The sequence below is a fragment of the Passer montanus genome, unplaced genomic scaffold, assembly GCF_014805655.1.
Source record: "Passer montanus isolate IOZ18808 unplaced genomic scaffold, ASM1480565v1 scaffold20, whole genome shotgun sequence".
In the NCBI taxonomy this organism is placed as follows: Eukaryota; Metazoa; Chordata; class Aves; order Passeriformes; family Passeridae; genus Passer; species Passer montanus.
The window spans coordinates 2,901,683-2,916,807 of record NW_024366592.1 but is presented as its reverse complement, the minus strand read 5'-3'; the positions used below and the strand labels follow the sequence as shown (position 1 = coordinate 2,916,807).

The window sequence follows — 15,125 nt, the reverse complement described above, 5'->3', positions numbered from 1 at the left end:
GGGAAGACGTGACATATTTCTACAGAAATTTCAATTTATGGGAGAAGGTCAGAAAATTTTAGACAACTCAAATATGAGAAAATATTTCCAGTTCAGCCCTAGAAGTAACATTGAAAATGTTATTTTTCACCTAGGATTTTCTTTCTCTGAATGAGATATCTTCAGGGCTGCCCCCCACATTCACTTCTACCTCCTGATGTTCCCAGAGCTCATTTTTAGAGTTCTCTGTCTCGTGGTCTCTTGTTGCTGTTCTGGACCAGTAATAGTTTGAAGCTGGCTTGCTCTTGCATCCCTTTGCTAGCATGACCTTCCTGGCTTCCTTGCTGGAAGAGGGCTTTTTCTGCCCAGCATCAGCTGCTTTTCTAAATCCCTCTGCTCTCCTCCCCAGGCTTGCATACCAAGATGATGAAAACAGACAACTCACTCCACCAGAACACAGCAAAGGAGAGGACAGCCGGCACTCTCCGAAGAAGGGGTTTCTGTGCTCCTCAGCTCTAGGTAACTCCCAGCAGGGCTGGGCTGTGATTCCTCCCCCTTGACGGAGTTCCCACACCTCCCTGAAGGAATCCCAGCCTGTGTGGGCACGGGTGTTGCTGTTTGCTGCATTCAGCTCATGAGACCAGGAGTCCCAGGGTGTGCAGACAGTCCTGACCAGGCACAGGGCTCTGCTGGCTTCACAGCCAGCCAGCAGATGAAGCTGTGGCTGTTTGGACAGTCCCTGTGATCTGTTTGATCAAGGCTGCCTGTGAATTAAGGCAGTTTATTTGAGAGCTGTAGGCTCTCCAAACAATCACCAGGGAGTCACCAAATAGGTGAGCCTTGAGCCTACAGTGTACTGCTCTGTGTGTATTCAGCAAGGAGAAATGAGAGATTGTCTCCTTTGTCTGCTGCCAGGAGCACACTGAATGCCAGATTAAGTTAATACAACATGCATTTGCCTTCTGCTCTAATTGTACCTGGAGATTTTCAAGTGCTTCACTGGGAAAGGAAACCCATGAATCACAAGGTTTTATGAAATTATCAAGAGTCTGTGACAAAATGAACTCTTAGGTATAGCATTTTTCAGCCTTTTTCTGAGTATTGGTGTGGTGAAAAAGGGCATTGAAGGGAGAAACTAAAAAGAATCGTGTGTATAAAATACATTTTTACAGAATAACAGGGACAGACTAGGTAGTGTCATGTTTAAAGTGAGGCTACTGAGTCTTCACTGAAATCCTTCAGGATGGCTCACTGTTCTAACAACATTTACTTTATTTCAAATCTTCAAATATTAGGTAATGACAACTTCTATGTCGATCTGTAAGGCAGTCAGCCCTTGATACAATGCTTCACTAACTACATTCTAGTAAATATTTATGTACTGATGTCATACTCATTTTAGTAGTTGGGTTTTTTTCTCAAGAAAGAGGAAATACTTTTAACCTGCATTGTAACATTCATTCTCTGGGTTATAATATATTTTCTCCAACCCTGAGAGGGCTTTTTCTCAGCAATCCAATATTATAGATATTTACTATTTTTAAAAATCTAATTTTCTTCCCTTCTTTAGAAGAATGTCAACAAAATGAAGAAGACCACAAACTATTTTAATGTGCCATGTATTTTTTTTGTATCGAATCTTTAGTACTGGATTTATTTGCCATTTTTCAGAAGTAAAGCACTTGATTATAAACATACTTTTCAGTAGTTTTAAATTCCTCGTTGGGAGCATATTTAGAGAAGTAAAGTTCAATATAATTATATTAAATATATTAAAAATATATAATACTTTAATTATATATTATATAATATATTGTTAAAGTTTTTATAGCGAGTAAACAACTGTGACTGTTTCAGCAGTTCCCTCTAAAATGTTTTTTTCTCTCTTCCCTTCCAAATTCCAAAAATGCTTCATTTCTGTCTAAGTCACCTTCCATTCACCAGTAAATTCCCCATTGATGGATTCAGTTGCACTTGACCTTGCTATAGACACAGTCCCTCAGAGTGTGGTGTGTCTGGCAGCTGAGGGACACAGATCACATGCAAGCAGGGTGCCAGTGTCACCTGAGCAGCACAATGTCCCTGCCTGCCCAGCAGCAGAGTCTCAGCTGCCACATCCTGCTGAGGGCTCTGCCTCAGCCACGGAGGTCTGAGAGCACTGCCACTGCTTGGGAGGGAGACCAGCTGCACGTGTTTTAAATGAAAAAAGGGTTCAGAATCCCACTTTGCAGCAATCCCACCTTGCAGCTTGCTTGGAAGGTGGAGTTGGCTGGTTTGTGATGCCCAAGTGCTTTCTGTAAATACATTTTCTTTGGAAAGGCACGGTGTTGAAGGGAAGAGCTTAAAGCACATGTGTTTTTGCTGTATGTCCAGTGGGACTGCGCTGAAAGAAACTGGAAACAGATTTCCTGTAGTGTGTTATGAGTGATGGACGCGTTGTGTGTGTTGCTGTTTCAGGTCGAAGAGCATCTTTTCACTTAGAATGTTTGAAAAGACAGAAAAACCAGGGTGTGGATGTCTCACAGAAGACAGTCCTGCCTCTGCATCTGGTCCATCATCAGGTGAGTGTTTATAACCAGACGTGGCCTCTGCCACCTGCAGTGCCCCCCAGAGCATCCCAGCCCACAGCTCAAAAACCATTTGGGATAGATTCTCACCCACACCAAAGGCCCAGGTTTTAACAATCAGGATTTTTATCATTCCCAGAATGCTACAGGAATATGTCCCTTGTAGTCAGCCACAGTTATCGCTGTCTGATGCTCATGAATAAATGAAATAAAATACTATCAAAAAGATGAAAATAACTACCCAAATTGCATGCTGCAGTGCAATTACACTGGCTTTGATGGCAGTATGCACATGAATAAAGTGTGCACAGTCTAATATTAATTAAAGGTAACCAGTAAGTGTAATTAACCATTTTAAAACACAAACTGATTACATGTCATCAATCAGCTTCTTCAGCCCTTTGTAACTGTGTTCAGCAGCCTAGCAAATGTATGCCTAAACACATGCCTGGATGATTAGCCAGCTGTCAGGCTCCAAAGGAGAGCTGTGTCTTCTGCTTTGACAATGCCACTTTTTGTCACCCATAAAAGAAACAGGTGCAGATGGCAGTGCCAGCCTTGCAGGTGTGGCATCCTGCTCTCTGCAGTCCTCCCAGGCAGGGTAGAATGGCCTTGCTGCTTCTTTAGGCTGCCACAAGCAAGAATGGGAGGAGAGAGAAATCAGAGGAGTGAGAGAGGGGTGGACTTCAGGCTCCCTGGCTTTTCTCACCTCCACTTCCAGAGGGTTATCCTTTAATTCTTGAGCTCCAGAAAGCAGTGATCTGCAGATAGTTACAGCTGTGGCAGGGACAACCAGAAAACGTGTTGGAGCAGGGAGGGTTGGTCAGGAAACAGATTCCCACATTCACCACAGCATCAACAGCTCTCCTGAGGCTTCCTGCCTTCCCCAGGCAGGCCAGGCAGAGGGAACACAGTCCTTCCAGCCCTCCCAGCCCACACAGCTGCCAGAATCACCTCCCTCCAAACCTCTTCACCCTTCCCCTTGCCACCATGCAGCCCAAAACCTGGAGGGATGGGACTCTGCCCACACAAGTGTCACTCAGCCAGACTGAAGGGCTACCCTGAAAGAGGCTGCCAGCTGACAACACTCAGCAATGTTCCTGTTTACAAAAATGTTAACCAACAACAGTGCCTAAAATAAGACCACAGAGTGGAAATTTGCCTCTGCCAAACCTAATGGATTGTGTTGCTGTGAAGGCTTCAAGAGGGGTTCTCATGGAATACCTGGACATCATAACATGTAAACGTGTTCAGTGAAGCTCAAAGCAATCCTACACAGCTTCCTTCAGCTTCCTCAGAACCTTACATTTTTGATAAAACATTTTGTGTAAGTTTCTGCCAGCAGGCTGGGAAATTGGTTCTGTTGTCCTGCCTGACAGATCCAGGTCTCTCCTTGAAGTCCTGATGTTTAAGGGATGTGCTGAGGCCATCGTAGCCTGCAGGGTATGACTTATTCAGAAGTGTTAAGGGCTTTCTTCCTCATTGAAATTTGATAGGAGTCTGACATCTAATTACTGAGAAAACCTTGGTGAACTTGCAGGTGACTAAGAATTCTTTTTTCAGAATGAAAAATTCTTTTTTTCTGACACTGAAGTCATCAGCACAACATAATAATCAGTTCCCAAGGATTTCAGTGGCAGATGGACTGAGCTTCACTGAACATTAGATAGCTTTAAGTGAGCTGTCTAGTTTAAATCAGTTCAGTCCCACTGTGGTCAGTGGAGGGAAGGAGCATCACCAAAGGGCAAGTTTAACTCTTGTGTAAGTCATGTCTTTGAGGCAGTGTTTTCAGGCAGGCATTGAAGAGCAGGGAAGTTTGCCAGTGCCTTTCTGCACAGCTAGCTTAGGCTGAACACAGAGCCTTGCCCCAGCATGAACACAACACAATCCACACCCTTTTGTAGTTTCTATGCATTTATTTCATTGCTCAGCCATGAGCTCTGTGAGATGAGCTCATGACTCTGACAGTCTTGCTTATAGAGCAAGGAAACAGTCACCATCAATAAGGCATCAGATCAGCCCCGTGCAACAAGAGGCCTCTTGAGGAATTCATTTTAAGAGCAGGCTGAATGACTCAGAGGTTGTGTGTATGGTTACAGGAAGGACTGGATGGCTGAAAGCATAATCATAAGATTTTGATCCTCCCACCAACAGCAGACGCCTTAAAATCCAGTGGTGGATTTCAAGTTATTGCCAATTGCACACACATCTAAAATTCATACCTGGTTCAGGTTACTCAGTAGATACCTAAAACAGCAACTGGCAATAAAATCCTGTGCTGTGTGTGGTGTCAGTGGTGGGAAAATGAGCTGCTGTCTCCCCCACTGGAGAAGAGGTGGTGTTTCTGGCAGAACTGTGGGGAATGGGGCTGCATCCTCCTAGCAGTGCTGTGGGAATGGGGCTGCATCCTCCTGGCAGTGCCGTGGGAATGGGGCTGCATCCTCCAGGCAGTGCCAAGGGAATGGGGCTGCATCCTCCTGGCAGTGCCGTGGGAATGGGGCTGCATCCTCCAGGCAGTGCCAAGGGAATGGGGCTGCATCCTCCTGGAGCAGTGCTGTGGGAATGGGGCTGCATCCTCCTGGCAGTGCCATGGCTCCCAGGCTAAGTAATTGTGGTTCTGAAAATTTCCAATCCGGTGCTTGGCACTAGGGTGCACCATTTAAAGGAAGGCAAAATTATTTTACAGCACACATCAATGTAGTCATGATATTTTATGAAAAATCCTTTGCTAGGATTTTTCTCTTATTTTAGTTGAGGAGTTTCAGGAAAGAAATGTAAACAATAACTATTTGTTGTTGTGGAATGTAACAGGTGTACCTGTGATTGGTGCATGTTGGTTGTTTTTAATTAATGGCCAATCACAGCCAGCTGGCTCAGACTTTCTGAGAGTCACCAGCTTTTGTTATTTATTTTTTTTCTTGGGTTTTTTTAGCCTTCTGATGGATTTATTTTTTTAAGTCTTTTTTCCAGGTAGAAAAGGGAAGTTTATTTTCTGACTCTAACATTTATGGATTTCTAAAGGTGACAGTGTATTGCAGGGTGAAAGTGCTACCCCTCCAATGACACTGGACAAACTAACAGTCTATCAAATTTCTCCTCCTCTATAAAAGAATGCAAAAAAACAAGTTGTTTATAGAAAGTGTGTGAGAAAGTTTGCTACAAGAATGGAAACATCAGAAGGCTTAGAAAATCTTAAAAAATCAGGGCAATACATCCAAACCCTAGAAGGAGCTGGCAGCTTCACAAGCCTCGAGCCTCTCCAGGCCTTTGTTGGATGGTTTCTCCAGCACCTCCTTTTTCCAGCCCTGCACGCTCTCACTCCTGTTGTCCCTCCTGTGTCCGCAGGCACTCGCAGTGGCCGGCCTGAGTCCCCTGCTCCAGCGAAGCCATTCCCCCACCACGTTCTCCCGGCTGTGCGCCACGCCGCCGGCCACGCCGTGCAACCGGGGCTGGCCGCAACAGAGCATCCCAACGCTGCGCCTCGACGGGGCGGACTCCTCGGAGAAGCTCAACAGCAGCTTGCCGTCCGTGCACTGCGGCTCCCGGTACCCGGAGAGCGGCGGCAGCCCCAGGAGAGCCCGGCCGGTGTCGCTGACCGTGCCCAGCCCCACGGCAGGGAGCAGCCGGCAGCTCCACGGCAGCGCCAGCAGCCTGGTGGAAGCGGTAAGAGCGCACAGGCAGCGAGGATGCTGTGGCATGGTCAGCTAGAAACGTGGCCCTGGAGGAGCAGGGCAGCAGGTCCACTGCTGCCCGCAATGCCAGGAGGAGGAGAGGCCTTCTCCCAGGTTGGGATCATGAATGGGAGAAGGAAACACGGCAGTGAGGAGGGTTGTGTTGGAGGTGTGGCAGGGTTGGTGCTGCAGGGTACTAACGCGTGTCTTTGTGTTCTGGTTCCCCACCTGCTTTTGAAGGTCTTGATTTCCGAAGGACTGATGCAGTTTGCTCAAGATCCAAAGTTCATTGAGGTCACAACCCAGGAGCTCGCAGACGCCTGCGACATGACGATAGAAGAGATGGAAAATGCAGCAGACAACATTCTCAATGGTAACAGCAAGCAGAGCCCCAATGGCAACCTCTTGCCTTTTGCTAACTGCAGGGACCCAGGGCAGGACAGTGCAGGAGAGGAAGAGGAAGAGGTGCAGAACCCGGATTGTAGGATAAGTCAGGAGGAGCTCAAGGACAGCAGGATTTATATCAGCAGCCTGTAGTTGCCAGGGCTGGAAGCGATGCTGGTTTTTTATTTGTTTCAATGTTCCTAATGGGTTTGTTTCAGAAGTGCCTCACTGTTCTCGTGACCTGGAGTAACCGGAACAGCGTTCTTCATTCATTTCTGTTGGGACGAGTCGCAGAGTTGGGTGGTGTAAGAAAGCTTTTCAGGAGCGGATATAACCCCAGCACGTGTCCATGAGGGAAGAGTGAGGAGGAGGAGGAGAAGAAGAGGAGGAGAGCCAGCTCCCTCTTTTTTTCAGTCCCTGCACAAGGAACGACAGCTGCCTCCGGAGCACGAAGGGGAACCTCAGCTTCCTGTGGATCGCCCTAGCCAAAAGGACCCTGCGCCAAACGGGTGTCTTTCAACCTTGCTTGTAAAAATCATTTTGCACATATTCTGTATGAGCCTCACCGTCTCCATAAAGCCAAGGCCCTTTGATTCGGAAGGAGAGGAAGACTTCTGCTGTGGATTCCCACACGGCCACGGGGAGGAGGAAGCAGGAGAAGCCCGAGGCACGGCCCAGCCCTGCCGAGACTCCGGCAGCGGCCCCTGCCGGCCAATCAGAGCTCAGGCGGTCACTCGCCAGCCAATCCGAGTTTAGGCGGTTTCCTGCTGGCCAATCAGAGCTAGCGCGCCAACTGTGCCAGCCAACGGGAGAGCAGGCATGGCGGCAGGGCTGAGAGGCCGCCAGGCCTGTGCAGAGTTCTTCTTGTTTCGCAGTTTGGTATTTTCTTGAAAGCATGTTGCAGTTTTTATTTTGACTATTTTATTGTTATTATTATTATTATTATTTTGAGGGAGAAGGGAGTGTTTACAGCGTTTTGTAATCACCTACCTTTTTTGTTTTGGTTTATTTTCACCTTTGCAGATGTTAAATTGGTTTGATCATGTTGTATTATTTAAACTGGGGTGGGGGTGGTTTCTCCATTGGAATTTGGTAGAAGTATAATGATAGATGAGTTTTACCAACCATTATGTACACCGAGGATTTGTAATTTTATTTACTAGCAACCGAAACCTTTTGTTGTTGTTGTTTTATAATTTAAAGATAGTAGGCAATGCACTTGATATAGTCTTGCACATTTGAGTGATTGATTTGGGTTCTTTTTAGTGCTAAGTGTATCTGTGAGTGTGGGAGCAACAGGAGCGAGTGTGTGTGCACATGTGTGCGTGCGTGTGTGTGTGTGTAAGAGCAGCTCTCCACGTCCTGGTTTGAGCTGCCTGTGGGAGATCTGTATCTGGGGCCATTCGAATGCAAAAACAAAACCACTGTCTCTGCTTTCGAAAAGGGAATCAGTAACTTTGCATTTTCTGTTCCACAAGATATGCAAAAACAATGCAATAATATTAATTTTAAAATAAAATTGTAAGTTGTGTCGGCATTAAAACTGTATAGAAGAAAAAAAAATTTACGGGGGTGGGGGGAAACAAAAAAAAGAAAAACAAACCAGAAGACGTTACGCTTCGATATATTCCGTGTGATGTTTTATTGCATTGATAATGTTTCTGTTGAAGAAACCGTTATACTTGAATTCAGGTCAGTTTCAGTATTTTTCAAATATTTTTTTAAAATGAATTGCAATTGTGCCAAGCAAAGATAATGAATTGAATTAAGTTTGTTTAAAAAAAAAAAGAAAAAAAAAGAATCACTTCTTGTATATTTTGCTGCATGTCAAGTGAGTCATTTCGTATTTGGAATGTGCCAAGCTTTACCTTTGAACTTTTAAGTGCTTTTTTACGTGTGGTTGGGGAAAGGGTACTACTTTATTTTTTTTTTCCTTTTTTAATTTGTACGATGAACAAAGTGTACCTGGTGTAAGTAACTATTCTGCAATCCACTGACAGGTTGAACGTTACTGATTTTGCATATCTTGTGTTCATTTTCCTTCTTCCTCGCTCCCTTTTAACGTGCACGATGACTTTATCGGTAGAGAACCTTTCTTCCCGAGACTGGGACATTTTATTCAGGCTTTGTTTTCTTTCCTTTTGCTCAGTTCCTCTAAAGGTCCTGTCCCACTCAAGGGTGGCAAGACCTCCAAAGCCCATTTGGCAGATCCATCCTACACGTTCAGCTGGCACCAGCAATTTAAGGAGCGGGGCGGAAAAAAATCTGACTTCAAAATTATTTTATTAAATATCTGAACCCTGATCAATTTTAGCAGGATCCTGGGATAAGAAATGCAAGAATCAGAACAGTTGGCAAAGTAAAGCTATCTAACCCTGGTCTGGGCTGAAAGCAGAGGGAGAGAGCTGTGGATCTTTCAGAGAATTGCTGCAGGCTGGTCAAGATACAGGTGCCAGGTGACTTTTTGGTGTTCCTAGGCATGGTCTCAATCCTCTCCCCAGACTTTAGTGGATGGCACTAAGTCAGAAAACATCTGGCAGCACAGCATGTCCCAGCCACAATTCCTGACTAGTAAGTGTGAAACTCTCACACTGACGGTTGGCTCTAACCCTGAGAGAGGCTGAAAAAACAGGCAGGTACTGTTAGATTTTATGCAACTGGTTTTTGTCTAGACTACTGCTGGGTTTTTTTCCCTCCTCAGGATGATTCACAAACTTGCAGATCAGTTCTGAGGTGCGATCTGACTCAGAGCTAAACTTTGATTCAAATCTTGAGCTTCTGCAGATGTCCAAGGACACCCTTCACTGCATACATTGATTACATTATTTTTGTGACGTCCTTGTTTTTCTTCTCGATTCTCTGGGGCATAAAGGAGAAATAGCAAAGGGTATTTTTGTCTGTATTTTTTGAACTGGCCAGGATCAGCTCAAGATAAAACAAAATACTAGAGAAATATGAATCGATTTGTACAAGCATCTGTCATCAAAGTCATAATTCAAGGCTTCCCTGGAGAAGGTGACCAGCTGGGGTGGGTCAGTCTCATCCTTTCATCCCTGTGTGGAGGTGGGCACACAAGTGTGTCCCCATGTGAGTTTACTGCTGCTGCTGCTGATGTGCTCCAAAGGGACTTGAAAGGGAAGAACGCCCATGCCTGGCTGTTCCTGAAAATGCCATTTAAGGGTTCCCTAACTCATCTTTTTTCACTGCAAAGTCCATCTGACCTCCCAATGGAAAACAGGGGTTCTTCACTCCTGAAAAACAGTGCTTACCTAAATTAGTGGTGACAATGAACATTTTGGATGCTTGGCAGCCCATCTTTTAGCATTTTTCTTGATGGGAGGGAAAATGACAGGAAGGATAGTGCCCCAGACATTCTGGGTGAAAGATGCTGCTCCCTCGGGGGTTGGAGCCTCTGGCCAGGGAAAACCCCGCTCTCTCCTGGAAGACCCCATAGGTGCTGCAGAGTGGAAAATGTATGGCTAGCAGAGAATGCAAATGACTTCTGCACTTTGAGGGGTAGGTGTTAAATTTATTAATTGCTGGTGCCAGCTGTGCAAACTTCTCTTTCTGGGGAGGGTGGCTTTCTTTTCATTTTTTTCATTTGAGGTACTTCCAATGTGCACATTGTGACAGGCCTGAGCAAAGAGCTCTGCGAGTGAGGCAGAGTCTGGGGGACAGTGGGAAGGAGGGGGCAGGTTTAGTTCCTGGAGTGTTTCCCTGTGGATGGTGGGTACAATCCCTGTGCTGTGGACGGAAGCTTGGAAGGAAGCGATGGCTGAGAAGTGGCGTGGAAGGAAAGAATGGGGAAAATGATCTGCTGTTTGCCTCTGAGCATCTGACTCATGAGAGGACACTGCAGACTAAAGACATTTCTTATAAAACAACAGACCTCCTCCCTGTATCACTCCTGCTCATTAGTCCAGACAGTACTGGGTCAGCCACATCGGGTGCATTTCTTTTTTTCTTCCCTATTTCTGTGTGGCTGACGTGATGGGAAAGCAAGTGGAACTCATGATCCAGAGCTGGAGTTTTGCTGTCCACAGATCTTTTGTGCATCATCTGCCTCTTCAGCTGGACATGTGGACGATGATGGTGTAGATGCTGCTGCTACTGCAGGGGTCCTGCCTGTTTTCTTGCCCTGCCCACACACCCCAGCACGGAGGGACAACCAGAGAGGCGCCATGTACAGAACCGCATCTATTTCTGCTTTGTTTTCTGACTCACAACCCTGCCCCAGTGACTACGACAACAACAACAAAAAAAAAAAAGGGCAAATGCATTTTTTACATTTCTTGATAATTTCCAAAGCAATGTATCATTGCTTTCTTTAGACTGACGCCAATATAACAGTTGTATGGGTCTCAGCCAGGCTCCTGTGTCTTTTCTGCCTGAGTTTCAGATTGCTGTATGAAATGTATGCGCGTTTGCACACAGACACAACCAGACGAGGTGGCAGCACCCCGAGCCCGTGGGGTTGGTCACCTGTGTCACAGATGGAGTTGGAGGCCTTGCTTTGTGTGAGTAGATGAGAAACCCCAACCCACTGGTCCAGGGAGCTGAAGTGAAGCAGCCCTACTGAGACAGAACTGAGTATCCTGAGATACTTCCATGGTCCTGCTGTGACTGTCCCCACAGCAGGGGCACTGGGGGGGAGAGGAACACTGAATGGGGAATTTGGAGCACAACAATATTGAAGCAGAATCCAGTCAGGGGTTTCTGGTAGCTGTGAGACTTTATCAGTTCTCAAAATGAAAACTGTAGTGCATATAAAGAAAACATTCCAGGCCATCAGAAGCCCCAGTTCCCATCTGGCTAATGTGAGGCTGGAGGGCATTAGAGGCCAAAGAGGTTGTATTGATGCAAAGGATGTGGAAAACAGAATAGGGCCCTGAAAAATTTAATTACATCTTTCCCCCATTTATTTTCTTCTTCAAAGGAGTCTAAGAAATACAATTCTCAATAGCTGCACAGGGTTTCTTTTTTTCTTTTGAATGTTGTGAAACTTTTATTAAAGTTTTACTCTGGGTGAGCAAGCCCAGGGATCCAGAAAGTTTCCAATGGGATCTTAGTCCGTGGAGCTTTTATCTCTGTTCCTGCTTTGTTTCTGGAAAGCTGAAACCACTCTGGCCTTGCTGCTACAGCTCCCTAAAGTTGGGTGGGTGATGGCAGAAGCACAGCAGATCTGTCCCATTCTGAAGACAGATTGGGCTCCAATTGCTTTCAGAGAACTCAGTAGCATGACACTGGAATGAAAAAAAAACCTCTTCTGATACAAACTTTAGTGTTCTAGTTAAATTCTCCATTCTTCTCCTCCCCCTTACGGGGAACTTAACACTTGAGCATAAAAACCAGGCCTTCTTGAGGGGCACAGGGCTCGACTCAGTTGCCTAAACGTGGGTGTCCACTGTCATTTGAGATACCCTACAGTATCCTCTGCCAGGCCTGCTGCAGCTGGTGGGGAGAGGCACAGCTCTGGCCCAGGCAGGGCTGGTGTCACAGCCCCAGGGGACGGCAGAGATCTCAGGTGGCAGGGGACAATTAGGCAACTTAATCAAGTCCCTTTCTAAAGGGCTAATTGAGAGGAGCAGCACCAATGACTGATGTAATGAGGGACTCTTCATTAGCATTACCAAGGGCTTAGTTAGGCAGGATCAGGAGCTTGTCTCCACACTCCCATGCTGTTGTTTTTCTACCCCATGTCAGGCACTTTGCCTCCACTCCTGCGGCCTGAAGCTGGCTCTGCCTGGTCCTTTCCTTAGGCCAGGATTAGCGGCTGCATCCCAGGCCCAGGGGAGCTGGGACAGGCCCAGGCAAGAGCAGGCGTCACTCCACTCAACCACAGGTTTTTCTGCCAGCCTTCCAACAGCCCCTTTCCAAAGCTTTTTCCTATTTGAGACAGAACCACAAACTCAGACACCATTTGCTGGCATCATCATTCAGGTGATTAAATACCTGTGTTTTTCTGTTAGTTCTTTCCTAATTAGGCTGAAATGCTTTCAGTATTTTAAGCATCCTAAGTCAGTCTGTTCCCATCTCAAGCACCTAGGTAGACTGGCAGCCAATACTATCTAAGCATCATCAACTTTACGATTGCTCATAGAAATGATTGTTTCAAGCTTATTTAGTCTTAACAGTTTGAATGTGGGAAGATTTTGGAGGAGGAGGAGTGACATTGTAAATATCTCTGACAAACATTGCTGCATCACACACACAAAAAAAAGGGGAGATACTTATAAAACTGCCTTAAAAATCAATTCCGAATGATGAATCTCCCTCCAAACAATAGAGCAAGGGATGAGTCACTTTGGGTGAATTCTGGCAAGGAGCGGTTGGAATCCAGTCCGGTTTCTGGAGCACAAGTGTAATTTAGGAGCTGATCTCTCACTCAGTCTGAATTCACATCAGCACCAAGGACTGAGCACTGCAGGATGCAAAGGGTTCAAGGTCTGGGGGTACTGTCTGTGCATGGTTTGGGTCTGGCCCAGCAGGTACTGCGTACCAGTGTCTCCCAGTGACTTCAGGGAAGATGGGGTTCCTCAGCACCTCTTAAGTTCAGGCCCTGGAGCACCATTTCCTGCTCTGATCATCAGCTATAAATGTTGATAAATATAAGTGTTTTGCCTTCATTTGAATTGCCCAGAGCTGTAAAATGACCTCTCTCAAGTATAAATCAGTCCAGATATAAACCTCCTCTCCTACTCTTCCCTACGCTCCCTGCCCACCTTCCCAGCCCTCCCTTGCACCTCCACCCAAGCCCTTCCCTGTCTCAATTCTTTACCTCCTTCCACACTTTTATATCTAGTTTTCATGAACCCACAGAAATGCTTTTGTAAATACTGCTGTACAGTTTGTAACCGTCATGTAAGCCTGTCATCAGTGCCAGAGTCCGTCTTGCCCTCTCGCACGTTTTAAAATCAACAGAGGAAAGTTAGAGCGAATGGCCCGCCAGTGAGCTATAGGGTCATCTCTGTGTGGGACAAATGTATATTCCTGTAAGATTGCATTTTTATCTAAGGAATGATGTTATTTTAAAATTGCTAATAAATTTCTAAACAATGTCCAGATTTGTTCAATATTGTAAATGGTATCAAAACTCCTTTGACATTGCCCCCTCCTACCAGCAGTGGCTGAAAATTAAAGACAGCTTCCTGCAGCCCCTTATTTCCCTGCTGCCATTCAGGGGCTCATGTCCCAATTTAAGGGGCTGCAGAACAGTCTGGACAGCCCCAGCCTGCCCCACTAAACAGCAGCTTAGGAAATCCAGCCGCTGTCTGCATTGCTGTCACCACAGAAACTCTGCCGTGTCACCATGTCCAACGTGTGACTCATGTGCGACCACACGCTTAATATTTTCTCTACTCGATTCCTTCTTACCAAGCACACGCAACAGAAAATGAATGCCCTCAGCTTAAATACAGTGTAATTAGTATATACATAAGCCATGAGGCTAATGGGATGATAACAAGTAGTGTTCCACACATTTGCTTGTCGATTGAGCAAATTTGTTCTACCACGGTTATCAGGAAATGACACCGCAATGCCAGCTGAGCACTGTGTTTGTGCTGCAGCATTATAAATCAGTGTGCTCAGCCCAAGCACCTCAGTCTAAGATTCAGTAAAATAATGCCTAAAGGAAAAAGAACGGGGGTTTTTTTTCAGTTATACGTGTATATATTTTTCCCTGACTTGCACACAACTGTCAGAATTGTGGGCTTTGCTGTTACTATTTAATCGTGGTGGCACAAAACGTTAAAAACCCAGGAGGTGAGGAAAACCTGTAGGTGTCATCAGTGCAGGGCAGGAGGCTCACCAAGAGAAACCTCATTATCTGCAGGCTCAGACTGCAGTTAGACATTTGCCACCACAAAACCATAGGAAACCACCGTGCTCTTGGTCAAAGCCCAGCAAAGGGCTCAGCTTTGCTGGAAAACTCCCTGAGCTGGCAACTCAAGAGACCATTAGGTGAAATCCATGGCAAAGAACAAGCTGAGTTACAGCTCTGTGCGAGGCCATTAGGTGAAATCCATGGCAAAGAACAAGTGAAGGTGGCTGTGGGCGTGCTGCAGTGTGAAAACAGTGCGAAACCTGGTGTGAAACCTGTGAGACAGCTGAAATGGGGTGAGCCTCAGGAACGAGTAAGAGGTTTGCAGAGTTCCCTGTGAAGTGGACACATTTAGAACAGCCCCAAAATTGGAAAAGCAGAGCATACACCTACAATGCTTTTTGCTCGGCAGCTGCAGAGCGCTGCTGATGTCAGTTTTTAATGCTCTCGGCATTGACCCGAAGCCAGAGACGAGCGCTGGCAGTTCCACCACAACAAAAGGAAGAACTTCTTTACAAGTAGGGTGGCAGAGCCCTGGACAGCTGCCCAGGGAGGCCGTGGAGTCTCCCCCTCCGGAGACATCCCGAACCCTCCCGGACACGTTCCTGTGTCACCCGCTCTGGGTGACTCTGCCCTGGCAGCGGTGTCGGAAGGGACGATGTGCACCGCTCCTTTCCAACCCCGGCGAGTCCGTGACGAGCA

General features: G+C 46.2%; 1 protein-coding gene across 10 annotated transcripts in view; it reads left to right on the top strand.

Annotated features, from left to right (window-relative positions):
- The window catches only part of CACNA1C (calcium voltage-gated channel subunit alpha1 C), a 452,768-nt gene extending 441,797 nt beyond the window's left edge, over nucleotides 1-10,971 (top strand). For 9 of the 10 annotated variants that reach the window (XM_039708368.1, XM_039708366.1, XM_039708364.1 and 6 more), the window contains 4 exons: nucleotides 389-498; nucleotides 2,437-2,540; nucleotides 5,892-6,209; nucleotides 6,458-10,971. In XM_039708368.1, coding sequence (XP_039564302.1) covers nucleotides 389-498; nucleotides 2,437-2,540; nucleotides 5,892-6,209; nucleotides 6,458-6,754 — 829 coding nt within the window. In that variant the 3' untranslated portion in view covers nucleotides 6,755-10,971. The remainder of the gene's footprint in view (nucleotides 1-388; nucleotides 499-2,436; nucleotides 2,541-5,891; nucleotides 6,210-6,457) is intronic. The other variant, XM_039708365.1, reaches the window with a different exon arrangement.
- The last annotated feature ends 4,154 nt before the right edge of the window (nucleotides 10,972-15,125 follow it).